At 37.6% G+C, this 27,116-nt stretch overlaps 3 protein-coding genes and 1 pseudogene across 15 annotated transcripts; 3 read left to right on the forward strand and 1 right to left on the reverse strand.

Moving 5' to 3' along the window:
* The first annotated feature begins 1,933 nt into the window (after positions 1-1,933).
* On the forward strand, positions 1,934-8,495 carry LOC103454549 (pentatricopeptide repeat-containing protein At1g62914, mitochondrial-like). 10 transcript variants are annotated; one of them, XM_070812509.1, is made up of 7 exons: positions 1,934-2,187; positions 2,412-4,556; positions 4,682-4,743; positions 5,440-5,596; positions 5,829-6,112; positions 7,903-8,229; positions 8,338-8,495. In XM_070812509.1, exon 2 carries the CDS (start codon positions 2,504-2,506, stop codon positions 4,517-4,519), a length of 2,016 nt encoding a protein of 671 aa, XP_070668610.1. In that variant the 5' UTR covers positions 1,934-2,187; positions 2,412-2,503; the 3' UTR covers positions 4,520-4,556; positions 4,682-4,743; positions 5,440-5,596; positions 5,829-6,112; positions 7,903-8,229; positions 8,338-8,495. The 10 variants fall into 10 exon arrangements, with proteins under 10 accessions (XP_070668610.1, XP_070668606.1, XP_070668603.1 ...); XM_070812505.1 differs by having other exon boundaries at positions 2,001-2,187; positions 4,682-4,747; positions 5,444-5,596; positions 5,829-5,952; XM_070812502.1 differs by having other exon boundaries at positions 2,001-2,187; positions 4,682-4,747; positions 5,444-5,596; positions 5,829-5,932.
* Positions 8,496-15,425: 6,930 nt separating this feature from the next.
* On the forward strand, positions 15,426-16,433 carry LOC103454598 (probable F-box protein At5g04010). The gene has a single exon (XM_008394197.4). The coding sequence runs from the start codon at positions 15,612-15,614 to the stop codon at positions 16,332-16,334; it is 723 nt and encodes a 240-aa protein (XP_008392419.3). The 5' UTR covers positions 15,426-15,611; the 3' UTR covers positions 16,335-16,433.
* A 3,635-nt stretch (positions 16,434-20,068) lies between these two features.
* On the forward strand, positions 20,069-24,877 carry LOC103454599 (GTP-binding protein BRASSINAZOLE INSENSITIVE PALE GREEN 2, chloroplastic-like; annotated as a pseudogene).
* Positions 24,533-26,324, reverse strand: LOC103454551 (protein EARLY RESPONSIVE TO DEHYDRATION 15-like). Of its 4 annotated transcripts, XM_070812510.1 has the most exons (3): positions 26,014-26,324; positions 24,997-25,324; positions 24,533-24,879 (listed from the first exon to the last, which is right to left on the reverse strand). In XM_070812510.1, the coding sequence occupies exons 2-3, from the start codon at positions 25,301-25,303 to the stop codon at positions 24,725-24,727; spliced, it is 462 nt and encodes a 153-aa protein (XP_070668611.1). In that variant the 5' UTR covers positions 25,304-25,324; positions 26,014-26,324; the 3' UTR covers positions 24,533-24,724. The 4 variants fall into 4 exon arrangements, with proteins under 4 accessions (XP_070668611.1, XP_028948426.1, XP_028948425.1 ...); XM_029092593.2 differs by lacking the exon at positions 26,014-26,324 and having other exon boundaries at positions 24,533-24,876; positions 25,006-25,303; XM_029092592.2 differs by lacking the exon at positions 26,014-26,324 and having other exon boundaries at positions 25,006-25,303.
* Between the last annotated feature and the right edge of the window lie 792 nt (positions 26,325-27,116).

A 27,116-nucleotide genomic window follows, 5' to 3' on the forward strand; every position in this document is an offset into this window, starting at 1 on the left:
GCACATAAGAGCATCGTTATTTCGATAAAAGACCATTGTACTTTGGTAATGCTTTAAGTGTCTCTTCGGATCTCCATCTTTTTTTAAAGATGTGAAATATGGCATGCTGAACTTACATGAAGGTTCTGCCTGCTCGATCTCGTCTGTGAATGGTGACCTACTTATGTTGGTTATGTTGGAAATCGTGCAATTGCTCAGTCATGAGCCTCTCTACTTCTTCTTGAATTTGCTTTTGTTGGGGTAGCGTAGCTCTCGGCTGCCCCCGGTCTTGACCTGCTGGTCTAGGCCGCTCTTATATGTGTTTGGCTCGTCTATGTTGCGACAGTGATGTATATGGTACATTCCTAGCAAGCGAGTGAATTTTTCATAGGTTGCCGTTGAACCTAAGTTGGGTTGAGTGACTACTTTTTTCCGTTCATCGTGCTACTTACTCCAATGTAAGGTAGATGATGTTCTTTGCGAGCCTAACCACGAATGAATACTTCGCCTTGAAGGTTGCTCATGTTGATTATCAGAGTATGGTCCCAACCGTGAGTGTATGCTTGCCCGTAGGCCTAACCGAGAGTGCACGCTCCTCCGCAGTCTTAGATGAGAGTATACACTATCTCGAGGGCCTAATCGGGAGTGTATACTGTCGGAACGTTCAATTCCTGGCTGGTCGAGTGGCTGCTAACTGGGACGCTGCTAAAGAGGTTCTTTGTCTACCTTGTCCTACTTTGAGACACCTCGTCTAGGGCATGTTGTATCTCGGTGCACTGTAAGAGCTGATTCACTAAGGTCGTCTGATGTGCAAAGGCGCTTGTCAACTTCATGACTTGTCGAGACAAGTGTTGTTCACCATTTGGGTTGGAAGAGCTTTGACTATATGCACCTTCTTGAGTAGTGGAAGTGTAATGGACTCCAGGCGCGAGATTTGAGTTGGGAAATGTCGAACCTGAGGAGAAATAGGGTAAAAATACCCCCGGTTCAATCGTCGGTCTAGAAATCTAAAGCTAGGACGGTTGAACCGATCTTGGACCGGTTTGAGCTACTTGGGAGGCCACAGGAGTGGGCTGGTCCATATGTAGCGCACGTGAGTGCTGGACCTAGGCTCGACTCAAGAGCGTGCTGGGCTCCCACCAGGTTAGTGCTTGGGTTGTCTTACCTTGGGCTTAGGCCTGTGTAGATTGAAGTGACACAGCTTGGACTTAGGGCTTGCTGGGCTTGAGTTAGCCTCGGGCCCGCGAGGCCTGGGCTGCTGCTGTTTGGGCTTACTTACGCTAAGTCGAGCTGGATTCCCTCGTTGCCCGGGCCTGGGTTTGCTGCTGCAAAATGGCATAGGTCTGGGCTTGCGGTTGCAAGGTAAGCTTTCACCTTGGGCTCGGGTCTCGTCATGAGTTGCCACGGTGGTGCCTCATGGGGGTGGTGCCGCTCCACTCGTCATTGTGTTGAGCCTTGTGGATCGTCGTAGTCCAAATTCTTGAACGTTGGAAGTTCAGGGTTTGTTCTCACCGATTGGGATCGATGGAGACGAAGATGCTGCCTCTATTGGCAGTTGGGGCCCTAACAAAACGATTGTGTGGTTTTTTATGAATCTGGATCTTCTTTGTGAGGATCTCGAAGATTCGTGAATCGTGTTCGTTCATCGTATATCGAACGGTCAGTTTTCCTCAAGTACTGTTTGTGTTCATTTTTAAATAATAAAATTTAAAATAATTTATGATTGCACAATATACGATGAACGGACAAAACGTGAAACCCCAGGATCCGAAGAGAATCCTTATTCGTTTTTTATTTCAAGTAATTACTCACCACGATACGTGGATCAATAATATTATTACACTTCATTTAAAAACTCTCTTCCAAAGCACTTGCTATCCCCGTCAGCAAACACTACGAGACCTCACTCAATTCCTATCTTCTCACTCCGTCTTGGTCGACACCGGCATCAACCCCCAACTTCTCTGGCGCGTCCGCCCACAATCCCTCTGTTAAAGAGTTAAGAGTGACAGATGCCATTATTTTATTGGGCCACTTGTCCGGGCAAATTCGAAAGGTTTTTGGTTAGTGTTTAAAATTTTACCCAGCAAAACCCCCAATTCATTCGACTTCTCTCTCTCGTCTCCTCTCCAGCGTCGCCGGCCGCTTGCTCGCGACTTTACTGCCCGACTTCTCGGTTGGAGGGTTCGTCCTGTATCTCTCTCCGAGGTATGTAATCTCAATTCTTCAAGTTTGCCTCCAATTTTTGCTCTGTTTTTCTTTCTGCTAGATTTTGGTTGATATAAATCGTGTCGAAAACTTGCTTTTTTGGGGAAAGATTGAAACTTAGGGTACAAGTTCAGTTAACTTATCTTACCGCAAACTAGCTTTTTTGGGAAATATTGATATTTTAGGCTACGAATTCAGTTCTTTGATTTGGGTTTTGCGTTCAGGCATGCCTTTGGCCAACCCGGAGAGTTGGGATAAGGCAATGTGTTACCTTTTACTTGAAGAACGTTGACAGGGTTGTAATGGGTATCCGCCCATGTTCAAATCATGTTTGGTTGATTCGGGTTTTCTCCGAAACTCACTGTTTCTTGTGGAGAAGGGGTATTTGAGAGCGTATTACGCCACTGCATCTGCGCTGTTGACGACAGATGGCCATGTGTTTGAGGAAAACCCATTGCCGGTTGATGCCTATGTGATTCAGGAGATTAAAGCTGTGAGAGAAAGGTCCAGTATTCGGGGAAAGCAGAAACTTTATCCGGTTGTTACCAGAGTGTATAAATCTTTGGATTGGGAGGTTGCATGGGACCTGAGGTTCTCCAGGTCTGTGAAGCAGTATGGCTTTTCCCATTCTTTAAGCGCATTTAGTGTTATTGTTCATGTCTTTGCATTGGCGGGGATGAAAATGGAAGTGCAGTCTTTGCTCAGTGATATTGTTTGCTATTATCGAGATGCTAAGTACGATGCGTTTGGGTTGTTCCCATATTTATTTGATTCACCTCACAATGGAGCGAGAACTCTTGTATTTGATGCCCTCATTATGACTTTTGCTGCCAACTCGATGCTTGAGAATGCTGTCGATGCTTTTGTGCAGACCAAAAACATGCAGCTTGAACCACACATTGGGTCTTGTAATTTTTTGCTCAAGTGTTTGGCTGAAGCAAACAAATTGGAATCTGTTAGAAGTTTATTCGAATGTTTAAGAAAGTATGGTCCTTCACCTAATGTTTACACTTACACTATTATGATGAACTTTTACTGCCAAGGACATGAAGGGAAGGGTGTAGATATAGATGAAGCGACCGACATTCTTCAGGAAATGGAGAAGAGTGGGAAACACCCAACTGTTGTGATATACACCAAATATATTCATGCACTTTGTAACGTTGGATGGGTTGAGTTTGCTTTGGACTTTATTCGGAACTTGAGATGCAGAAATCAACCTCTTAATAGTTACTGTTATAATGCCATACTTTTTGGTTTTTGCCAAAATGGTGAAACATATGAAGCTTTGAAGGTTTTGGAAGAAATGAAGACATATGGGACACTACCAGATGTTTATTGCTATACCATTTTGATAGATGGACTTTGCAAGGAAGGAGATATTGAGATTGCTCTCACTTTGTTTGAAGAAATGGAGCGTTATAAAATTAAACCGTCTTTAGTTAGCTATAGCTCACTGATATGTGGTCTTTGTAAGATTGGGTTGGTGGATGACTCACTGGATATTTTTCGTGATCTTGTGGCTGATGGGGTGCGCCCTGATGCCATCACTTGCACTCTCATTGTTGAAGGGTACTGTAGGGAAGGACGCCTGAAGGAAGCCTTGAAATTTATGTATGAGATGCACAACCAAGGCATAAACCTTAACTCATATACTTATAATGCAGTCATCAAGAGTTTGTGCAAGGAAAGGCAACCCGAAAAAGCGTGGGAATTTTTCCCTCAAATGCTCAAGAGGAATATACATCCAGAAGTTGCAAATTATAATACTCTTATGAATGGTTTTGCAAAGAAATTAAGTACAAAGAAGGCTTTGATTGTGTACAAAGGAATGCTGAAAGTTGGTGTCATGCCCAATGCAGTAACATATACGATCCTTATTAACACATTCTGCCATGGAGGCAAAATGCGTGAAGCTTATAACTTGTTCAAGGAAATGAGTGAAAGGGGTTTGGTTGTGGATGTCATTTCTTACACATCTCTAATTGCTGGGTTTTATAGAATTGGAGACATGAAGAAGGCATGGGCATTGTTCAATGAAATGTTGAGGAATAACCATTTGCCCAATGCAATTACTTATACCTGTTTAATAGATGGGTTTTGTAAGTCCTTGCGCATGGATTTTGCCAGCTTCTTGTTTGACGAAATGAAGAGAAAAAATGTTATTCCCGATGCTGTGACTTACACTGTGCTCATGATTGGGTATTTTAGACTAGGGAATATTGATAGAGCAATTCAGTTATTTGGTGAAATGAAGGAGAGGGGTATTTCCCCAGATGTTATTGCCCAGGAAACTATGGGGCTTTATACGGGCACACTTACAAAAGGTTAGGATGCTGAATGAATGATGTTTCAAGGACCACCACATGGTACTGATTAGATTTCTTTCTCTTTCTGCAATTTGGTGTCTCCTTGTATCTTGCCATTCTTGTACTTCTGAAATTTTAGCCGATTACATATTTAATCTTATTGGCCTATAATGTTTCTTTTATAGATGCATATTAGCAACTGTATCTGAACCAGGGAAAGGAATCATATGCCGAAAGAATCTTAAAGGCAAGTTATTTCTGTCAATTTTGTTTTATTTCTGGACCATTTTTTCTTTAAATTTGCATGCATGTAACTGTTATGTGCATTTTTTGTATTTTGACTAAAGTTAGTATATGATAATTTTTCAGACTTCTTGTAAGTGTTATAAATTGAGTTCTGGGCCAGATCTTGTTAAACATGTAATGATTGGTCATACTTAATGTATTCAATAACATATTGGGTACAGGTTGATTCTTTGCAGATGAACGTATTCAATAACCGATTGAAGGACATGTAAACTTGACCTTATTTATAAGCAATTACTTCTTGTTTCTTAGTTTAGGTTGCAGATACGAATATTGTGGAGCTTCATTGATTTGTTTTTGCTGAATTTATCTTAACTGTAATGTTTACGGATGTGCTTGTTTCCTGGCTCAAATGTCTGATTTTTTTTGTTCTTAAGCAGCTACAGAGGCGTTTAGAAAATTCAGTTTTATGTCTTTGTTTATTTGAACAAACGATACTAACTCATAATTCCAGTTGATATGGAAAGAACAAGTTATCAGTTCAATAATCTATTTAGATTATACTTTTAAGTATTTCCATGAGAATAGTCCCTGTAATCTTTTTATATGTAATTTGATGCATGAGCATGGACTAATTGTGGAGGGGAAGGTTTGATTAAACCTTAGTGCTACTGGATCATATGTTTGTTATCTGCAGGCAGGGCAAACCATACAAGTTGGTGATTTAATGAGAAGCTTCTGTCAAAACAGTTTATTTCCACAATTTGGGATTCACTAAATAATGCCGTTTACATATGGGGAAGATAGAAAATGCTGTTTAGACTTGGACAAAACATGGTGGTGTTAGGTTGCAGGTAATTCTTTATTCCAGTTGGATAAATTCTACCATTGTTATCCATTTTATAGCATAGCTAACTGAATACAATATGATTTTGTACTCAATCTTAAGGATATCATAATCTTGATATCCGAAGTTAATATAAAGTGATTGTAAGTTCTAAGTGCAATATTATTACATTATACATATATATATGTACATATTATATATCACCAATATTGAGTGAGATTCCTTAAATGTTTGACCAGATTCTTTGGATGTGATGACTGGCAGCTTTAATCATATTTCTGAAGAATAGACTGGTGCTCTAAATCCTCTGAAGATTCCAGCTTTACCCTGTAGTCATCAATGGGTAAACCTCTTCTTGTGCATGTAATGTTGACCACTAATCTGATCTGTCATTAGTTTTCTTCTGCCTTTGTATCTTAAGAGGAAGTGGGCTCCACAAACATACTGACCAGACAAAAGTACAATATGAAGTTGTATAACAAAGGGGGAAGATATGAAGAAGAGAAGAAGATAAAAGAAAAATGTATTAAACTCAACTGATCTGATTACATCATAATGCAGGTTCCTATTTGTAGAATCCGCGAAAAAATATACATTAATTGTGAAGTAATCCAAAGGTAAAGACTAACAGAAAAGACATATCAAAACAAGCATAACCACAAGATAACACATAAACATGTAAGTGGATGAGATTTTTGGCAACATATTCGTTCTTTGTTCTTAGAAAGTTTGTAGATTTCTGTTCTTCCATGAGAATAAAATGATTCCCAATTAGGTTGGTTTTGTTGAGTTCTGCCAAACCAGGCTGCACACGAATAGTGTGTGCGGTTTTGTCAACTCCAAACTCTTCTACAATTGTAGAGGAGTGTCATCTTTAGGCAGTTAGTAGACCTCGAAATGGCCTGACATTGTTTTGGATCCCTCCAGAAGTGGTAATACTGACCGTCTGGAGATGATGCTTGCCCGTTTGAAGAAGTTTATTCTAGTGGCCCTTTTTTCCCTAGCATTTTGTGATTGCAGCATGTATGTTCCTATCACATTGCTTTCTTGTCTCCCCAAGAAAGCAGCTTCAGAAAATTAAATAATATATCATTTTTAAGAGGATCTGAACATATGAACTCTTCAGTCATTTTAATTGATAAATGACTGTGGCTTCGTAGGTTTTTATTTTTGTTACTTCAAATGAATGCATCAGTAATTGCCTAAAAATGTCATTGTTGCTAGAAGCATTCGTTGGGCTTTCTTAGGATTTGAAGCTATTGACCTCTTAATTCACTTAGGTTGATAATGTCATTTGGGGTTTTTAGTTATGCTATTTTATATACATGCATCATTGTTCGCTTAAAACGTTTTGGTTTTTGCCACTTTGCTTGCACTCATATTGCTTTTGAGGTCCTTAGTTGTCAGCGTAAGAGACAGAGTCATAGAGTTATTATTTTAACCAATTCTTCTTTTATGAACTTTTCCCTAAAGAAATATGGCAAAAAATTTGTTTAATGTCTTTTTCAATGTTTATATACATTTTGGTAATTTCATCTATAGTACAGGAGTAACAGTCGGGGTTCATGGTGTATCATAGCCATTGATTTATCCACAACTTGTTAATTTTCCATGACACACCTGTACCTTGTGTCTAGGACTATAAATGAAGCCAAGTGCTCAAACATAATGAAGAAATGATGGTTTGAGTTGTCTGTCTGACTGTCCTTGGATTAGCATTGTAGCATACTTTACAGCATAAGAAAATTGAGTTTCCTCTTCGCTGTTTGTCTGCTTTGAAATGGTTTATCTTAGAACACAAGTATCATTGTTATGATTTACCATGGAAAATGCGTCTTGAAAGTTTTTTTGCATGCGTTCATTTCACGACTTGCTTTGCACACTAAACCATTAAAGTAAGCTATTTTAATATTTGATACTTTTATAAGATCATCTTGGAAGGAACTTCACAATTTACACATATCATGGGAAGGTTAAATGGACGGTAACGTTCTCAGAAGCCTGCCAATTTAATTGAGTGGGAAGTGATTCTAATTCTCTACACATCCCTTTCTCCTCTGCACACCTCTCTATATCTCTGTTCCTTGACGGCAGAAATAAGAGAGGGGTTCAGGTGGAGAAAAGAGATGTGGGGGATCACTTCCTTTAACTGTTAATCATTATATATTTTCATTTTTTCTCTAATTGATAATCCTTCTCTTTGGATGCTTCAAGAAACAATGTGAAATCTGTGTTTTTTGTTCTTACAAAATGCTAGGGCTCCTTGAGTTAACTGTACCTTTTGCTGACTGGACTCGCTCTACACTTTTGCAGCCTTCTGATTGGCATCGACCTGTGCTTTTGAGATGCGAAAGATGGGAAGAGAGGGATGTAAATAGCATCGGTATTGCAGTAGTTGGTTTCAGGTGGTTTTTGTCAAGTCTCAAAAGGGGAAGCAACCTTAGCATTGTGGACATGGGATGGCACTGCATTTACTTTTGGAGAACCATCCTGGGTTTTGGATACCAGAAGCAGACGCAGTTGGCGACCAGAGTAACTTGAAGCTCAAGGAAAAAGCTTCAAATGGAGAGTGCAGATTGCTTTCTGAGGCTACCATTCGAAGAAAAGATAAGCCTGATTGATCAGCCTCATTTTTAACTGGTAACATGATTCATCTCATAGCTTTGAAAGTGTTGAAACGATCAGGTCGTCTAGTTTTCAGTTGATTTCAAAGACTGATAGATAATGTGTTGACTTGGCTCTGAATAGGTGTTTAAGAGGAGGAGGTTTTCATGATAGCCTGTTCCGAGGTGATTGTTTCGGATTTATGTGGGCTGCAACTTTGAGCACACTAAAACAGTGATGAAGTGCCCCATCTTAACATGTCACTAGCCTTCGTGCATTTGCGTGCACAAGGTATTTTTGAATCACGGCGTGCTACATGCGATTTACACGTTTTAAATGCATTTATATGCTTGAATTGACAAGGAAAGTCAAATATTTGAAGTAAATAAATAATCTTAGATCATGCTAAAAAAAAAGGGAACTTTAACGAAAGCACTCGGTACTGTTCACTTTAACGAAAAATCACATTTTTACACTAAAAAGTCAATCCTGGTACTATTCACTTTACCCTTTATTTTGTCCTTATCATTAAGGGGGGTGTATTCAATTAGGATTTTGAGGGATTTTAATTCTTTTAATGAATCTAGGGGTATTCAATCAGGAATTTAAGTGATTCTCTGAAATTCAATGTGTATTCAATCAGGATTTTAAGATAGTTTATGAAAATCCTTAGAAATCCGGGTGTATTCAATTAGAATTTTAAAGAAGTTTATAACATTCTAGGTGTATTCAATTAGAATTTGATTTTAAAGAATTTGAGAAAGTTGAGGAATTAGAGGGAATTGGCGAGATTTCGTAGTGTATTTTGAGCATCCACAAATCTTACCTCTCCCCAAGAGATTTCGAGGGATTTGAATCAAAATTTTACATGGAATCTCTACAAATCAATTAAACTCCATAAAAATCTATTAAAATCTCTCAAATTCTCAATTGAATACACCCTCCTAAAACTCAAAGTTTTCAAGCCCTTTTCATTAGTTTTCCTAAAAAAAAACCTCCTCACAAACCAAACAAAACAACTAAATAAACATAACAAAATTGGGCTTTCAATTTATATCTACATTCTATTGAATTTATATTAAGAATAGAGAAAATAATGTTTAATAAACAACTTATTGAATCATCTTATTGCTAGCTCATTGTGAGGCTAAGCCAATTACCCTCTCCTTTAGTGTAAATATTGTTTGTTTAAAAAAAAATCATTTGATAACTAATTTAATCATATTATTATACACGTGCAAAAGACTTTTTTTTATAACCGGCATTACACGCTTCTTAAGATGTTTTGAACTTGTTTAAAAATAGAGAAAATAATATTTAATGAACAACTGATTGAATTACATTATTGCTAGTCTATTGTGAGGTTATAATTAAAAAAAAAATTGTACAAAAGAGAATTAATTATTAAAAAATACTGTTAAAATGATGAAAATACCCTTGCATTATTTGGTGCATTATTTTGGTTGTTTTGGAAATTTTTTGTTTTGGGTGTATGTTTGTCCAAAATTTTTCGATGAGGCTTGTGACCCCAAAAGCGCTTGTTGGCTTCATATATAAAGATTTATCAACACCCAATAATCATCCTTTAGTTGTAACTACCTTTCTTGTATTGCATAAGGGGACAATTTGACTAGGAGCTCGTGTACAAGCGTTTGTTGCACCAGATTATCTCAGACTAGATTAGCTTAAGGGATTAAGCTGGATTGGTTTGGCATGGACTAAGTAGTACTAGAATTGAGAAGTGTTTGGTACAGTGCTGGACTAGTTAGGAGTAAATTTTTATTTTATTTTTTATTTTTAATTATGCAAACTTTCACTTTCTTGTCTAAAAACCTAAAATGCACTCTATAAATAAAAATTGTAATGAAAAATCCTTTCTTTTTTCAGAATTTATAAATGTGAAAGACAAAAAAAAAATTGAAAAAAGAAAAGAAAAGATATTGTTATTTGTAAAACCTAGACAAACCACCTTGCTCACGTCTACTTTCCTCACCGCCACTCCAACTGCACAAGCCCAATCCAGACAATTTCTCTCTCTCTCTCTCTCTCTCTCTCTCTCTCTCTCTCTCTCTCTCTCCAGATCGCGCCCAACTAAGTTGGATTTTCTTCTAAAATTTCTGTTTTCTTTCATTACTACAATTCAATTTCTTCAATTTGTATGAACATATGCACCTTTCCCGCCTTTGAACAACAACTCGAAAAACCCAACCCAGAAATCAATCTGCGACTCGAAAAGCAAAGACCAAACCCAGGTAAGAAGGACAAAAGGGAGAAACAGAGAGAGAGAGAGAGAGAGAGAGAGAGAGAGAGAGAGAGAGAGAGAGAGGGGACACTATTTCATAAGGAAAAGTTTACCAGAAGTGCGGTGAAGGGAAGAAGGATGGTAATCCTAGCTAATACCGTGTTGCAGCTCCGGATTAGATATCGACCCTTAGTGAGGCGGTTAGTCGGAACGAGTCCGACTTAATCTCATTAATAGCAATTCTTGCTCATGCTAAACACCGGACAATAATACCACTTAAGCTAGTCCAGTCCAATGAAACCTAACAACAGCAAACAAACACATCCTAAAATCCTTATCGAGAAACCCCTCTAGTCAAATGATTCATAGTTGTCCATTGACGAAACCCCAAAATAAGTTTCCAAGTTTTGCAACCGTGCCAAATCAAAGTTTTAAGTAGGGGTGAAATTTTTTGCCAAATTGCCAAACCATGCCATACCGATTGTGCCAAATTTTTTGTGTCAATCAGTAATGGTACGGTATTGTACCGTACTGAAATTTTATGGTACGATTTTGGTAATAAATATCATTATCACGATATTACCGTACCGTACTGAAAATATAATATAATATATAATTATGTTAACACATTTATAATATTTCATTGCTTGCTTGATTTGTATAATGAGTATAGGAGGGGTTCTTCTACTACCCTTGGGGCTCTATTGGAAGATGTGGAACTAAATGAAGAGTTCATAATTCAAGCTTATGAAGGTGATGAGAACAAAATTGAAATGATGTAGGAGCTTATACAAGAAATGAGGGATCAACGCCTTTTGGAGATTTCCAATGAAGTTGATAAGTACTACGCCGCTTCTTATATTAGCATTATTGTTTGTGGCTTTGATCTCTTGAGTTGTTGGAAGTCAAACACAAAAGAGTTCCCAATTCTTTCACAAATAGTCAATGATATCTTTGTAATGCCCTTTACCGTTGCTAGTGAAAATGCATTTAGCCTAAGGATGAGGGTTGTGGACCCTTTTAGGGTATCCTGTACCCCTAAAATGGTAGAGGCACTAGTGTGTACTAGTGATTAGCTTAGGGCGGATGAAGTAAATTTCTATAAGGAACCAACGAAAGATATGCTTTAATTTTACAAGGAAATGGAAGAAGTGGAAACAAGTAAGATATGTTTAATTTTTTTAGTAAATTTGTTATTAAATGGTTTTCAACTTTAATTCTTCTTGCTACTAATATGTTTTCTTTGTTTGTAATGTAGGCTTGACACAAACTCAATCTTCTACAAGTTCAATGCCTCCTTCAAAAACTTCAACATTTCAAACTTGAAATATTGATCAATGGATTTTACTTTTTGAAGTTTAGTTCCAATTTTCATTTGGTTTGAAACTTTAACTTCTATTTGGATTGTAAGCTTAATTTTTCATCATGAATCTTGATGCATCATTTGAATTATTGTGTGTGTGAATTGTGAATGATGAATAATAGATGAATTTATGCTACAATGTATGAAATAAAGGTACCCAAAAAATAAATGCCCTTGAATTGGGTTAAAAAAACAAAAATAGATTTTGTCCCAAAACAAAGTGGCAATTACTTTTGCCATACCATGCCAACCGAACTATTTGGCAATACCAAATTTCGGTATACCAAAAGTTTGGTACGGTAATGATAATAGATTTTGTCAAACCGAAAGTTTGGTACGGTAATTGGTACAAGGATTTCGGTACGGTAACCGTACCGAACCCACCCCTAGTTTTAAGTGGTGTCACAAGGAATTTGTAGCTGAAAGGGTTAAAGACATTTACTTATGCATTTGAGGTATTAAATTCTATTTCCTCCTTTGCAATTATGTGTTGTGTCTCATCAATGGAAAATAAACAAGTTAATCAACATTTAAATAATAATTCAATATCAACAACCACGTCATATGAGTTACAAAATATGGTTTAAATAGATATTTTCAGTATGGTTACACTATCGATATTGGTTTTGATACCAATACCAATACCATACTACATATCTTTAGTTCTATACAAGTGTCATATATTAATGTTTGATACAAAATTAATACAGTAGAATAACAAAAAAATTTCACCCTACTGATGAAGAAATTATAGTCTAGTATCGTATTACCACGTGGCATTGCCAAATGGTGGTACTCACTAATCAGATACTGCCATGTGAAGGAGTGAGATGGAAACTAAAATGAACAATTAATGTTTTATTAAAAATTTCATTAATTGTCCCTAAATAAAAAACAATTCTTTCACTTTGTCCCCTTCCTTCATCCTTCTCCCTCTGGAGAAATTATATCCCTCCATTACTTCCCTTCTCTGCCACTTCCTCTATCTGCCATATATTCAACTTATTTACCCTTGGCTTAAATATCTACTTTGTTCAAACAAAATCAAAATCTTAAAATAAAAATAATTCCAATTTCGCAGCCATGGTTGCCGACTGTTGGAAATCAGTGGACAAGCTGGTGGAGGAGCGTAGCCTTTGCAGGAAATCAGTAGACGGGATGGGCTTGTCATCCGAATAGACCACATTGGCTTGCTGTCTAAGTGTAGCCTTAGCAAGTCTAGCGAAGGTCTCGGCCATATCAAGCGAGACGACGATGCAAGCCTCATGAAGGTTAGTGCATCAGAGAGAGGAGAGAGGGGATGGGGAAGAAGGTGAGTCTGAGGTTTAAATTTGAGTAAATTACAAAAAACTATCTCAACTATAAGTCAGAATCACAATCTCATACCTCATACCTCATGTTTTAAACATTACAATGTCATGCCTCAATTTATGATTTCCTCACAATATCAGACATCTGTTAAATTTTTTGTCAAGTTGATTGTTAAACAATGACATATCAAGAACGAGGCCTACTCAACCATTAAAATTAATTTTAAAAAAAACTCTCTCCTCATTTTCTCTCCAGAACGTCGTTCGTCTCCCTTCGTCCTCCCTCACTCCCTCCTTTGTTCCCCTTCTTCCTCGTCCTTCTTAAACACAACCAAATTTCCTTCATCTGAACATGAAACAACACCATGCAACCTTCAAGACTTTAAAATTTGCAAAATTCATTAAAAATTCAGAGCACATTACATGCAAATCCAGATCTGCCCTCATTACCATTTCAATATGGCATTAAGGCTTATCAATGACCATTATTCAGAGGGTTATGGGGATTGGCATTAACATATTAATAATGAGTTGATGAATGACCATTATTTAAGAAGAATATGAAGGGAGGTTGGCTGCAGCAGCAGCTTATATAATCTCCATTTGATTGTTTTCCAAATGTGGCCCGCTCTTTCATAATTTTAGACTATTCTTTTTCTATTTAGTTTATGGCGAACTAATCTCCCTAGCTAAGGCTAAGGGGGAAACCTATATTACGATTATGTAGTTTTATTATTTCGATTCTATTTCAGAGTTTCAATGTCAATTTTACATTGTGGATTTTCAATGCAATTTCTTATTTATTCTATTTTCGGATTGATGAATGTTGGTTATGATTCATAAGTTTAATCATGTTTTTCTTATAGTTTTGTTTCACATTCATGCTTTTAATGAATTGAATAAATTACTAGACTGGTACAATTTCGACGAAGTAATTTCTTAATATTTTGTTGTCGTAGGTACAAATTATATTTGGGATTATTTCTATAAGAAATTGAATGGGCGTTTTTTTTTTTTAATATCTACAATGAAAATCACCTCTCAAGAGGTTTTATATGAGGAAAACTTAATTGCTATATTTTCCGGTTGAGATCACTTGTTGTTGGTATCTCAGTTGAGTTAAAAAAATGAATCGAAATAGCGAAATTGCATAGTTGTATGCGGGTGGAACCCTGATGCTTTAGTATTTTTAATTGTTGAACTTTTCTTCTATAAGTTACATCTCATTCGATATTGTTCTTTGTTTTAGTCTTGATAATTCTGCATTCTTGTTCAACGCTCTTTGAGGAATACGATACTCAGACTTTGAATTTATACTGCGACGCGACACCTACACTTGGGTTTAGCAAGCACAACTTTGAGTTGCAGAGAGGTCATCAACGGAAAACCTTCCATGCACGCTAGGAGGAGGCCGATCTCCCTAATTTTTTCACCTTCCCACCTTCCAAAATGGCGCTGTGCAACCCCAGCCATTCCTCGAGGTTCGTCAAATTACGGAGCTCTGCATCCCCATTGAGGGAGTTTTCGACTAGCAAAACTACCCGATCAGCTATCTAGAGCTTGACGGCCTGGAAGGCGACTTCGAGTTGGTCACAGAGGATGGCCTCGCATCTCAGGATGGCCGGCGGCAGCTTCAGATTTGTCAAAGGGAGGGGGTGGGATGATGAGGAGATCGATATATTGGAAGATGGGATGACGAGGTCCGTACGAGAGATATTGGGTTTCGTTGGAGAAGGGAAGGACGTTCGTCGAAGAAGAGAGAGGTTGAGGTGGGGTAGCCGGAGACAAGAAAGACTAGGTTGGTGGTTTCATCGGAGAAGAAAGGGATGAGTTATGGTTTATAAAAAATTAAATTAAATTATTTATATTTATTAATATTTTAATCTAATTGGGTAAGAGAGTGGGCACCTCACCTGCTAAGTTCGCATTTAATAGATAAATTAATGGAAAAATTAATGAAGGTCTAACATTGTAATGAATTCATAAGTTAATAAATGATATTGTAATGTTTAAAACATAAAGTATGAAATTGTGATGCAATTTATCTTTTGAAATTTATTTTTTATGTTAAAATAAGTTTTTAAGTTCAATTGGATAATAATTGTACATGTGTTTAATTCTGAGTGGAAGTGTTATATGTTGACGTGGTAATACTGTACTATCCAATAATTTCATCTGGTGGTGGAGGTAAGAAACATCAAACTGTAGCTAAGATATAGAAAGGGAAATGGCACGTGTACATTCATGACCGGCACGGGGATTCCTCAACCACACCTGCTGTAATCTTACGTGGCAACTCATCTCCATGCATAGCACCGTCGCACTCCACGTGCCACTCCCTTCCCCGAAACCACCACCGCCCTCCACTCATAACCACCGCCAACTATTAAACCACTCATTTCTTTGACCTCCCTCCCATTTGGTTTTCAAACAGAGTTTGACAATTTAGAGAAAAACAAGGACCGCTAAGCAATTTCAATATTCACCATCGTCAGTCGTCGCCATGGCCTCATGGGAAGTCTTTGACCTAGTTTCTCACCACCTTGACCCCAAAACCCTAGCCATATCCTCTTGTGTCTGCAAGTCATGGTTCGTTTCCATGTCCTCCGACCACCTTTGGTGGCCCATTTGCACTTCCCATTTCCCTACTCTTTCTACCCTTAAACTCACTAACCCTACCGTCTCCTACAGCCGCCTCTATGTCATCGGTCGATCTGCCGCCAAACGCCGCCAGAAAACCCCCTCAAAACCTCGCCTCTCCCTTGATAGCCTCATCTTCACGATCAACATCTTCAACCCCAACTTATCAAGCAATGTCCTGTCTCTGGAAAAATCTGGAAGCGAACTCGTTATGGATCCCAGCGGGATTTTTAAGTTCCATATTGATGTTAGTGACTACAATGGATTTGAAGCGTGGGAGGATCGGGGAGCAGTGAGAGTGACATGGAATGTCGTGTTGGAAGGGTGGAGGGGTGTTTTTGAGATGATGGACTGTGAAGGGAAAGGGATGGAGGGGTGGTTTTCTGAGGAGCTTCCTTCGCCGGCGGGGTGCTGCTCGAGCGTGGTTACTAGCGGAATTGTGGCGGATTTGAAGTTGGGGTTTTGTGATGGGAGGAGGATGAAGAAAGTGAGTGTTGGGATGTTGAGTGTTGGAGATTGGAGATATGTGAGTATTGATGATGCTCTAAGATACTTGCAACACTTTCTTCTACCTTGTGTTGTATGAATCAATCTTAATCAACTAGCAAATTGATCTGCTCATGTATGTTTATATGCTCTGTTTTGTGTTGTTTTATTTTTATTTTATTTTTATGAATTTTAGTTACATGATTAGTTTTATTAACGCAAAGGAACGGGTAATTTCTTTATTATTTTTGGAATTAATTAGTGGAATGTGAGTAGAAAATTATAATCTGATGTTTCATGGAATTGTTCGTTAGGCACCGTATAATGTCATTAGTGGATTGTGTGTACTTATGGATTACTAAGTGCGTTGATCTTAATTACGTGGAATGCTTCTTTTTTTGTTTTTTTTATTACGTTGATATTACGATGGGGAGATTAATTTGTTGATATATCAAGTTATCAACATTGTACAAAAGGATTTCATTAGGCTCTATATGTTAATAAAGAGTAGGATATGAAGCTAGCTAGGATACGTGGGTGGGACATGAGGGTAGGGGTTGAAAGTAGAATGCGTTTATGACTTGGAATATAAAACATGCGGATGTGGTTTAAGTGAGTCGAATGCGTTAAAAATGCAGAGTATATGAACATTAACGGGAAATTTTATGGAAGAATCATAAGTATTATGTCATTCTAGGAAACTAGATGGGATGTTCATGAGGGAAAGGATCATCATTTAGGTTCTAAGTTTCGGTATTCAGCTATGAAGCATGGATATGGATACGGATACGCCGATATGACACGACACGACACGGCGATACGGAAAATCTCTGAAAATTAAGATACGATACACTATGGATGCAACAAATAAAAATGCATATAGCAACAAAACTATACATTTTAAAACATAATTCATCATTCAAATTCAAGTACATTTGAGTTGTTAGAGAAGAAAAGTTCGAAACTAAACCTCTTTATACAGTAGAAGAAGTGAGAGTCGTGTTCATGGTTTTAATCAGAAGGAAGCTCTTTGTATTCATCACATTTCAATTATAGATGTCTCCTATTAATTTTCTCCTCCTCATTACCTTTTTTTGAAAGTGTAAATGTATCCTAAAAGCCGGATACGTGTATCTTAAATGTAGGATACATGTATTTATCATGTCAAATTCATATCCATCAATCAGGATACGTATAGGACGAGTATTCAAGAATATTGGGCAAGTATCGTATTCGATACTAGATCGGATACGGGATACGGAACCAAACAAAAGTATCCATGCATCATAGGTATTCAGACACAATTTTATATTGAGAAACGGTGTGGTATTATCACGGATAAGATTCTGACAAAAATGTAGATATTAAGAGCTCGAGGATAGAGTTATAGTAATCAAGATTTTAATAGGATCATAACTCATCAATGAGATTAGTGTTTATGCGCTTGAAGTTGGGGAGAATTTGTTCAAGATGTCTTTCAGACAGAGATGCTACTCATAAGAGGAGATTTAAATGGACATGGCTCAAGGAGACATGCAACTATAAAGATTTTTATGGGGGCCATAAATTTGAGGAGAGACGAGAGGAAGAAGAAGCTGTTTTGAATTATGATCTCTTTCCAGCTAATATCGTCTTTAAGAAGAGTGAAGAGTATGTGATCACTTGGAAGAATGTATTGGCTTCCTTTTTACATGTTCCTTTCTCTTTTTAAAGAAGGTATTAGCTAAAATGAGATTGTATGTCGTCCTTAAATTCAAAATGGCTTTCTTCTCCTCAAATCTAGGGCTATATAATCCTCTCTACTTGCATGCCTCTTTGCACGCATGGCTATATTCTCTATGAGTAGCTTTTCCTTCTCAAAAATTCTTTTGAACTAATTTTTCAAGATTTTTCTAAAATTTCTTCTTGAGACCTTACACAACTGAACTGGAGATGCTTTCACGCTAGTTTTATTGAGGAGTTCTTGTTCTATTATGATCTAGTTATTTGTGACCCTCTTAATAACTACAACATGTTTTGTTAAATTCTTATCCACAATGATGCCAGTAGTGTTTTCTCGATCTATTCATGTCTAAATATGCAAGCTTAAAACCTAATTTTTGAAATCCTGTCTTAAGACTAAACCACTTACGTGGAGGTACGTAATATTTATCCTTCTTCTCATCATAATTTTCATTACTTCCATAGATTTTTCATTTAAGATTCCTTTATTCCACGCTCATAAACATATTGTACTATGTTGAGCATTACACTCATATTATAAACGTTTTCATTAAGATTTTAAAAATGAATAAGATGCTAAGGGCATACAAAATTGTATGACATATAGTGGTATTGAGTTAATAAGTCATACAATGAAGATATACAATGAAGATATTAGCATACTTCAAGGTAAGATACACACGTCCTGACAATCATTCCATGTTCATGCCAGAACGCACGATTATGGAGGCCATCTATATTACGAAGATCGATAGAACGGTATCGAGATATGCAAAAGATTTGCACAATCTTTACAGATTTGAAAAGAAAATGTAGGATATAGTTCAAAAGTGACTACTTGGAGGATTCTAGAGAAAAAAAAGTACAAATAGCATATATCTAAACGGTAAAGGATATGCATGATGGAGGGAGAACTTTAGCAAGAACTCATGAAGGACAAATTGAATGCTTTCCATAACCGTAAGGTTTAATTCTTATGTTTTTGCATTTGTAATGGATGAGTTAACGAGGTATGTTTAAGATGATATAATACCACAATGTAAGTGACCAAATAAAAAATAGAAAAATTAAAAACCACATGCCATTGACTAAGTAATTAATTGACACAATTTAAAAAATAATACCACAAAAAATTTGGAATATGTGCAAATTTGTTTCTTGTAAAAAGAATTCAAAACAAAACCATATATATAAATATTTTAGCATATTATCACAACAACATAAGTGATATGGTGGTTAAGGAGTCAAATGGGAGGGGTTCGAATCCCTCTATGCTCAAAATTAAGACTTTTCAGAAAATTTCAAGTATTTTTGGATTTCATATCGCGATATTTTGACGAAAACTCATTGGATACCCATTAAAATATCAATAACTCAAAAAAACGTCGCCGATATTTTCGATATTTTGGTCCTTGTTCCACGCTCATAAACATATTGTACTATGTTGAGCATTACACTCGTATTATAAACGTTTTCATTAAGATTTTAAAAATGAATAAGATGCTAAGGGCATACAAAATTGTATGACATATAGTGGTATTAAGTTAATGAGTCATACAATGAAGATATTAGCATACTTCAAGGTAAGATACACACGTCCTAACAATCATTTCACGTTCATGCTAGAACGCACGATTAAGGAGGCCATCTATATTACGAAGATCGATAGAACGGTATCGAGATATGCAAAAGATTTGCACAATCTTTACAGATTTGAAAAGAAAATGTAGGATATAGTTCAAAAGTGACTACTTGGAGGATTCTAGAGAAAAAAAAGAGTACAAATAGCATATATCTAAACAGTAAAGGATATGCATGATGGAGGGAGAACTTTAGCAAGAACTCATGAAGGACAAATTGAATGCTTTCCATAACCGTAAGGTTTAATTCTTATGTTTTTGCATTTGTAATGGATGAGTTGATGAGGTATGTTTAAGATGATACTCTTGGTTTATAAATTTGGCATATGATATAGTGTTGATAGATCAAATGTAGGAGGGTCTTTGACTAAATGAAGGAGGGTTTAAATGAGATAGGGTTAAAGATTGGAGATCGGGAGGAGGAAGGGTCAGTGGATGAAATTGAGGGAAGTTTGAAGAAAGTGAATTGGAAATGGGGGATGAGTTTGGTTTTGATTCAGATGAGTTTGAAGCCAAGTTGTTGGGGAAGAAAGAAAATGATTTGGATTTGGATGGTTTTACTCCGGCAGGGGTTGGGTACGGTAACATCAAAGAGGAGAGTATAGAGAGGATGCAGAAGAGAATGCCAAGAGAGGCTCACAAAGAGAAAGAAGAGGTTACAATGTGTGCCCGATGTCATTCACTAAGAAACTATGGGCAGGTGAAGAACCAAGCAGCTGAAAACTTGATGCCTGATTTTGATATAGGTTGATTAAACCTGCTACGAGTGCCAATCCTGCTGTGGCTATGGTGGTTGATTGCATTGATTTTGATGGATCGTTCCCTAAATGGGCTGCAAAGTCATTGTTTGCAGCATTAAAAGGAACTGAAAATGATCCCAAGCTTAGGAAAGACTGCCAAAGCTTGTTCTTGTGGCCACAAAGGTTGATATCCTCCGGTCACAAGTTTCACCTGCTAGATTGGATAGATGGGTCCGCCATCGTGCTAAGGCTGGAGGGGGACCCAAACTAAGTAGGGTGTATATGGTTGGTTCTCGTAAGGATTTGAACGTCAGGAATCTGTTGTCCTTCCTCAAAGAATGGGCTGGTCCTCGAGGGAATGTATGGGTTATCAGGGCTCAAAATGCGGGCCAGTCCACTCTCATAAATGCACTTGCAAAGAAAGAAGGAGCAAAGGTCACAAAGCTCACGGAAGCTCCAATTCCTGGGACAACATTAGGAATATGGAAAGTTGGAGGGATTGATAGGAGCATATTTATGCGCCTTAGTTAGCTAGTTTTTATGCATTTTCGTTATGTTTTCTTAGTTTAAGTAGTCTTTTAAGCTAGTTTTATGTGTTTTCAAGTTTTAAGGGCAAAATATACAAAATGATGCATTTTGGAGCCTTTTGGAGCAAAATGGAGCTTGGAATGGATGTCACATACTTGGAGCCAAGGGAATGGACGAAAATGAAGATTTGAAGATTTGAGGAGTCCTAGTTGAAGAAGGATTCCTAATCACAGTAGGAGTCCTAATTGAAGAAGGATTCCTAACCAACGAAGGATTCCTAGTTGAAGATGGATTCCTAGAAGAATGAAGATTCCTACTCAAACAAGGTTTCCTACTTGAAGTAGGAAAGTTAAACCTAATTGGCCTTGAGTTTCAGCAACAAATAAGTTTTCCAAGTCAAAGAAGGAAAAGGAATCCAAAAAGAAGAATGACTGATCAAGACAAGCTTTCCTATTCCTAATGTGCAAAGGTTTCAGTTACAAAGATGAGTCCTAAACATTGTAGGACACCTTAATCCTTGTTCTAGAAAGATGTCAAACCAATTTCAGCAAGGAACCTTCCCATGCCGTGCATATCCTTATCTAGAACCTGTTTTCTTGCCTTGCAAGGCTTTCTAGAAGCCTTATCTTACCCTATCCAAACCTGCCGCACCCCCTAGGCCTTTTTCCTTGTGGATTATGATTTCTAAGCCTTTTTCCTTGTGGATTTGGGTTATCCAAGTCCATATCTGATTACCCTAGGGTTTTAGGTGCCTATATATACTCATATCTCAGCCCTAGCCGAACCACCACCCATCATAATACATAAATCACGCCAGAAATCATCCCCACTCTCTGCCGCAGCCTTCCATCACCATTCTCCCTAATTTCTGCCAAAAACAAACCCTTGCCGCCCCTATCATCCACCCTAACCACTCTCATACCATTCCATATCCATTCCCCCATACAAATACCACCCAAAACCTGTCCATAATCTCTGTGCTGCAGCAAGGACGAAGGAGGAATTTCGTGGATGCACCTGCTGCCCAAGTTGGAGTGTCTAGGTGTTCTCTTTCTTTGGATTTCAATGTTTAAACTTATTTATCTTTGCTTTGTGCGTATGAGGAACTAAACCCCCCTTGGCTAGGGGGGATTCGAAACCATGTTTATACTTGCTATATGATTTGATTACTTCTAATTGCGTTTCATAAGTTGTGGATTCAATTTGCTTATCTATTTGAATTAAACTGATTTGTGTGTGTTGGTTGAGAGTGCACGCTTAATTTTCATGCATAAATCTAATGCTAGGATATAAGGGATTTTCACCTAATCATTATGAACTTATATTCGCAAGTAGTAAAGGTTGTTGATCACAATCATGTTAAGTAAATTCTTGGCATAAGTATCATGCGCTTTCATAGTTACGAGTGCCTCATCAATACTTATGATTTCCATTGAACGTAATGATCTTTGATTGTATCTCTATTATGCGCTTTCATGTAGGGAACTTTTGAGGAATAATTTGGTTGCGATGCGCTTTTTCCATCCAATTCATTGACTTAAGGGAAATCTGAAAGTTAATTTAAGCGTATCTAATTCACTTGGGGTGTTGGGAATTCATGGTTTATTGAGAAGCAATTGGAAATCGTTTTGTATGCAAGTGTGACATGTGTGGAGAAGAACCCCTTAGCTAGCTTTCCATCCATTCACTTTAGCCAAATTCGTTTTAAAATCTGTTCAAGTTACAAAGTTTCTGTTTTGTTTTTAATTTCGTCAAAACCAAATCCCCCTTTATTTTGTTGAGTCATCTTAGTTAGAAATCAATTTAGTTTGTGTTTTTAAGTGTCTTGAGTCAAGTTATAACCTATTTTCGTCCAAATTTGTGTTTGTGTTCAAAACTGCCCAGATTGTGTTTTTAAGGCAGTTTTGAGTGTTTCTAGGCTGTTTTGAGTCTTTTGGTTTGTTTTAGTGTTTTAGAGTTTAGTTTTGCATTCTTTGAGTCTAGTTTAGTGTTTTAAACTTTGTTTTTACGTTTTGAGTCGGTTTTCAAGTGATTGAGCAATCCCTCCTAATCCCCGGCCTAGAACGATCCCTACTTACATACTTTGCTACAATTGATAAAAAGAGGGTTTAATTTGTGTGCTTATATATTTCGCATCAGGGATCTTGTCAGCTAAGGCAGTGTTGTTTGACACTCCAGGACTTGGGCATCCATATTTGGTGTCCATGAGACTTGACCTTATTTGTAAGCACTCACTTATTCGGGTTTCTTATTTTAAGTTGCAGATATGAATGGTTTTTGGAGCCTCGTTTGATTTATGTTTGCTCAAATTATCTTAAAATTTAAGTTGGTAGAACATGCTTATTTCTTGGCTCAAATTCCACACAGATGCCTTTTAACAATGCCGTAGATGTCAGGTTCTATCGTTTACTTGTACAAAAGATTCTAGCTTATAATTTCTGTTGGAGGTTATGAGTTCAATAATCTGTTGAGTTTAAAGTGTTTTAACGACAAGAAAGTCCTTGTAATCCATCCATACATGTGTAATTTTTCAATGCATGAGAATGGACTAATGATCAAATCCAAGTGCTGCTGAATCCTGTGTTTGAAATCTGCAGGCAGGGCAAACCATACATGTTGGTGGTTTAGCAAGACTAGATCTTGTTCAAGCTTCTGTTGAAACAATTTATTTGACAGTTTGGGCTTCGCCAAATATTTCTTTACATATGGAGAAGATAGAAAATGCTGATGAGACATGGAGGAAACATGGTGGTATTAGGTTGCAGGTGATTCTTTATCCCAGTTGGTTACATTTTTGTCATTATTTTGCATTTTATCGCATAGTTCAATTCGATTTGATTCTGGATACAAATTCTTAATGATATCATAGTCTTGATATCTGCAAGTGTTATCAAATGATTCTTAATGAAATTTTATTTTATGTATGCATTTTGCATATGAACAATATTGAGTGGGATTCATCCTTTAAATTTTGGTCAGCAGTTATAGGACGGAACTAGTCTTTGTGTTCTTGCAAAATGCAGCGGCTCCTTACCTTTTACCGACTGGACTCCGCCTTACACTTTTGCAGCCTCCAATTGGCGCCGATCGTGCTGCTGAGATGAGAAAACGGGAAGAGAGGGAAATCAAGGTGTCTGGAGCAAGCTGGGATGTGAATAGCATCGATATTGCAGTAGCTGGTTTAGGTTGGTTTTCGTTAGGTCTCAAAGGGGAAGCAACCTTGGCATTGTGGACATATGCTTGAGAGAACCCGGATTTTGGCTACCGAAAGCAATATCTGAGGCAATTGGTAACTAGAGTGAAGTTAAAGCTCACAGGAAATAGCTTCAAATGGAGAGTGCAGATTCCGTTTCCGAGGTCTCCATTTGAAGAGAAGGGAAGCGTGATGTTCTACCTCATTTTCGACCAGCAACACGATTCACCTCGTTCTACTTGCTCTGCAAGTCAGCTTGACTTTTCGGAGGGTTTTACGACAGCTTGCTCTGCAAGTCTGCTTGGCTTTTCAGAGGGTTTTACGACAGCTCGTTGAGACTATCATTGCGTTACGTGTTTAGCTTGCAGAATCAAATTCCGACTGAACCGCCCGTGGTGGATCAGACAGCTTCGGCTACAGAGCTTAATCTTTGAGCGAGATTGTTAAAAATTGTGTTTCGATACACCTGAGGAACTAGAAAACTCTCTCCTTTTTACTTGTTTTGTTGAAATTTTACACTTTTTTTTTTTACAACTTTCTTACCCCCAAGGGTATTTTTAGTAAACTGAACAAAAGCTGCATTAGAATACAGAAATTACAGAAACTACAAATTACTCGGTTTTGCCATCGGCTAAACTACACAAGGGAAGCTAGCTGCTTTCAAGGTTCAACGAGGCTGCTGGATGAAACGGGGGCTGCATTTCGGGCTCACATGCTTTGCTGGCTTCTCAGCATACCTCCTTGGCTCCACAGGGGACTTCGGACGTCTGTCCTCCAGTGACTTCAAATTCTTCAAGACCGCAGCGCCCTTCTCAAACCCTGCTGTTGTTCCAACACAAAATTTGAGTCCAACAATCGAACAGCATATTCGGAAACTGCATTAAAGTTGTTCATCCCAGTTTCCAACAATCTACAATCTTTCAGAGTATCTGTTCTTACCATCTTTACCTTCAGTCTGAGACATCTGAAGGAACTCCTCAAACTGAGCTTCTAGACCGGAGAATTCATCACCAACATCGAGATCAAAGGTCTCCGGAAGCAAATCAGCGACATTGTCAACTTCATTCTGGGTATCATCATAGAAGCCATCCTCACCCTGCTGACTGAGCCAGTAGTCGTGGTACCATGTGGAGGTTGTGACCAGTTGCCACCATTCAGGGGAGAAATCCTCCACCTGCCGGAGAGCCGCAGGGATAAAGAGAGGGGCGTTGGGATTCAATCTTGATCCTCCGGAAACCAGGGCCATCTTTGGCTAAGCGCAAGTCAACTACATCGGAAAAACAGTCAATCAGTTACGAAATCTTCTCGTTTTCAGGTTCCACACACGTACATCAGAAAAGAACAAATGCAATAATCCATGGAAGACGTTTTATACGACGCAATTTCATCCAAATCTATGATTTTCAATTGATCAATGAACTCGCAAACTTTCACATTTCAAAGTTCACATGACCAGAATTTAGGATCAAACGAGAACAGTAAAACCTAGTCGATTTGAATGAAGGCAATTTGGCGGATTTGAAAAAGATTGTGAATTAAAAAGGAAAATATATTCTTTAGAAATAAATACGAAGCTTTTCTTAAAAATAAAAACCAAAAACAAAATCAAAGCCATCAAAACAGCAGATTAAACACATAAATAAATAAATCAGATTTTCTAAATTTTCTCAACAACCAAACAGAACCAGATCTACCAATCAGAAATTAAAAACAAACCAAACCCTCACAGCCAAATCATTCGCTCAATTTTACCTAATCACCTGAACCTTCTAATCTTAAATTTTTTTCGGACACCAGAACCTGAATTCAAAGAATCAAGATTGCAATTTGGTTCTTTTTCCTCCATTTTCTCCAAAAAGATGTTTACAATATCTTTTTTCTTTACAAATAATCAGATCCATTAATTAACGAAAATAAATTCAATAAATAGAACAAAAACCGAAAGATTTTCAATACCTCTTCGAGGCTTCGAGCGAACGAGAAAATATCTGGGTGCGAAATATCAGCCAACGGGATCCACCAGAGAGCGAGAAATACGTGTGAGTGCGAGAGGGAGGAGGGTGGGTTTATATAGTGAAGGAAATATGAGCCTAGCTGGTTTGGAGTTACGAACCTGAGGTTCGACCTGATGTTTGCGCTGTACGGACTCCTGGATATTGCGCAGTTATCAGCCGTTGATTTTCCTTATCGGTGTCACGCGGTAATAAGCTGTAGTTCATTGACTTTGACTGGTTTGAGAAAACACCAATTAAAACCGTGCCACGTTTCCCACACGGGATCATGCAAATATCGCTTTTAAGAGCAACTTCAGCATTGTAAAGATAGAGCAACTCATTATTGAATAGCATTTAATAAACAGTAATTTCCTTTAATGAACTGCATTTTACATATCCACCACTAAACTGAATAATCATGATAATTGGTAATAAAATATTAGTATTTTTTATTTTATAAATAATACAAAATAATTTTATTTGTAATTTCGGATAAGATTTTATCGTTCTCGTTGCGCCATGTGTCATTATCCGAAAAGATAATTTTTGGTAATAGATTTCTATAAGATATTTATCAAATGCCGTCTTGCCACGTGTCATTACCTTCTCAGAATCGATGATGATAGATTTCCGATAAGATTTTTAACCAATCACGTCGCACCACGTGTCACAGTCTATTTACAATCTTTAAAGATAGATTTGGATCAGATTTTTAATGAATAACGGCATGTCACGTGGCATTATCTACAACCATTTTTCCTCCATATAACCCACCATTCATCATAAGAAATCACATACCAAAATCAAAATCTCTATCATTATTCATAGTTTATGCTTCATTTTTACAATGTCTTCTTCAAGGATATTGTGGGAAATCGATAAGCAAGAGAAAAAAAATTTAAGCAAGGGGAAGAAATGTTCAATCTCCAGGTGGGCGAAAATGAGATGGATGAGGATGAGGATGAGGAGCGTAGAAGAAGAGATGGTGAAACAAGAAGCCAAAGAGCCTCACATTCCCGTCAAGTCATCCAAGTTGTGGCTATTGGGTTGGAGGTTTGAGGTTGT

The sequence above is a fragment of the Malus domestica genome, chromosome 14, assembly GCF_042453785.1.
Source record: "Malus domestica chromosome 14, GDT2T_hap1".
Classification (NCBI taxonomy): Eukaryota; Viridiplantae; Streptophyta; class Magnoliopsida; order Rosales; family Rosaceae; genus Malus; species Malus domestica.

Bases quoted from the DNA above. Each gene is read 5' to 3' on its own strand.
- LOC103454549 (XM_070812509.1), top strand. From the start codon at position 2,504: ATGTTCAAATCATGTTTGGTTGATTCGGGTTTTCTCCGAAACTCACTG.
- LOC103454551 (XM_070812510.1), bottom strand. From the start codon at position 25,303: ATGGCCCTGGTTTCCGGAGGATCAAGATTGAATCCCAACGCCCCTCTC. The intron at 24,880-24,996 runs GTAAGAACAGAT...TTGGAACAACAG, and splicing joins TCAGACTGAAGGTAAAGATG to CAGGGTTTGAGAAGGGCGCT.
- LOC103454598 (XM_008394197.4), top strand. From the start codon at position 15,612: ATGGCCTCATGGGAAGTCTTTGACCTAGTTTCTCACCACCTTGACCCC.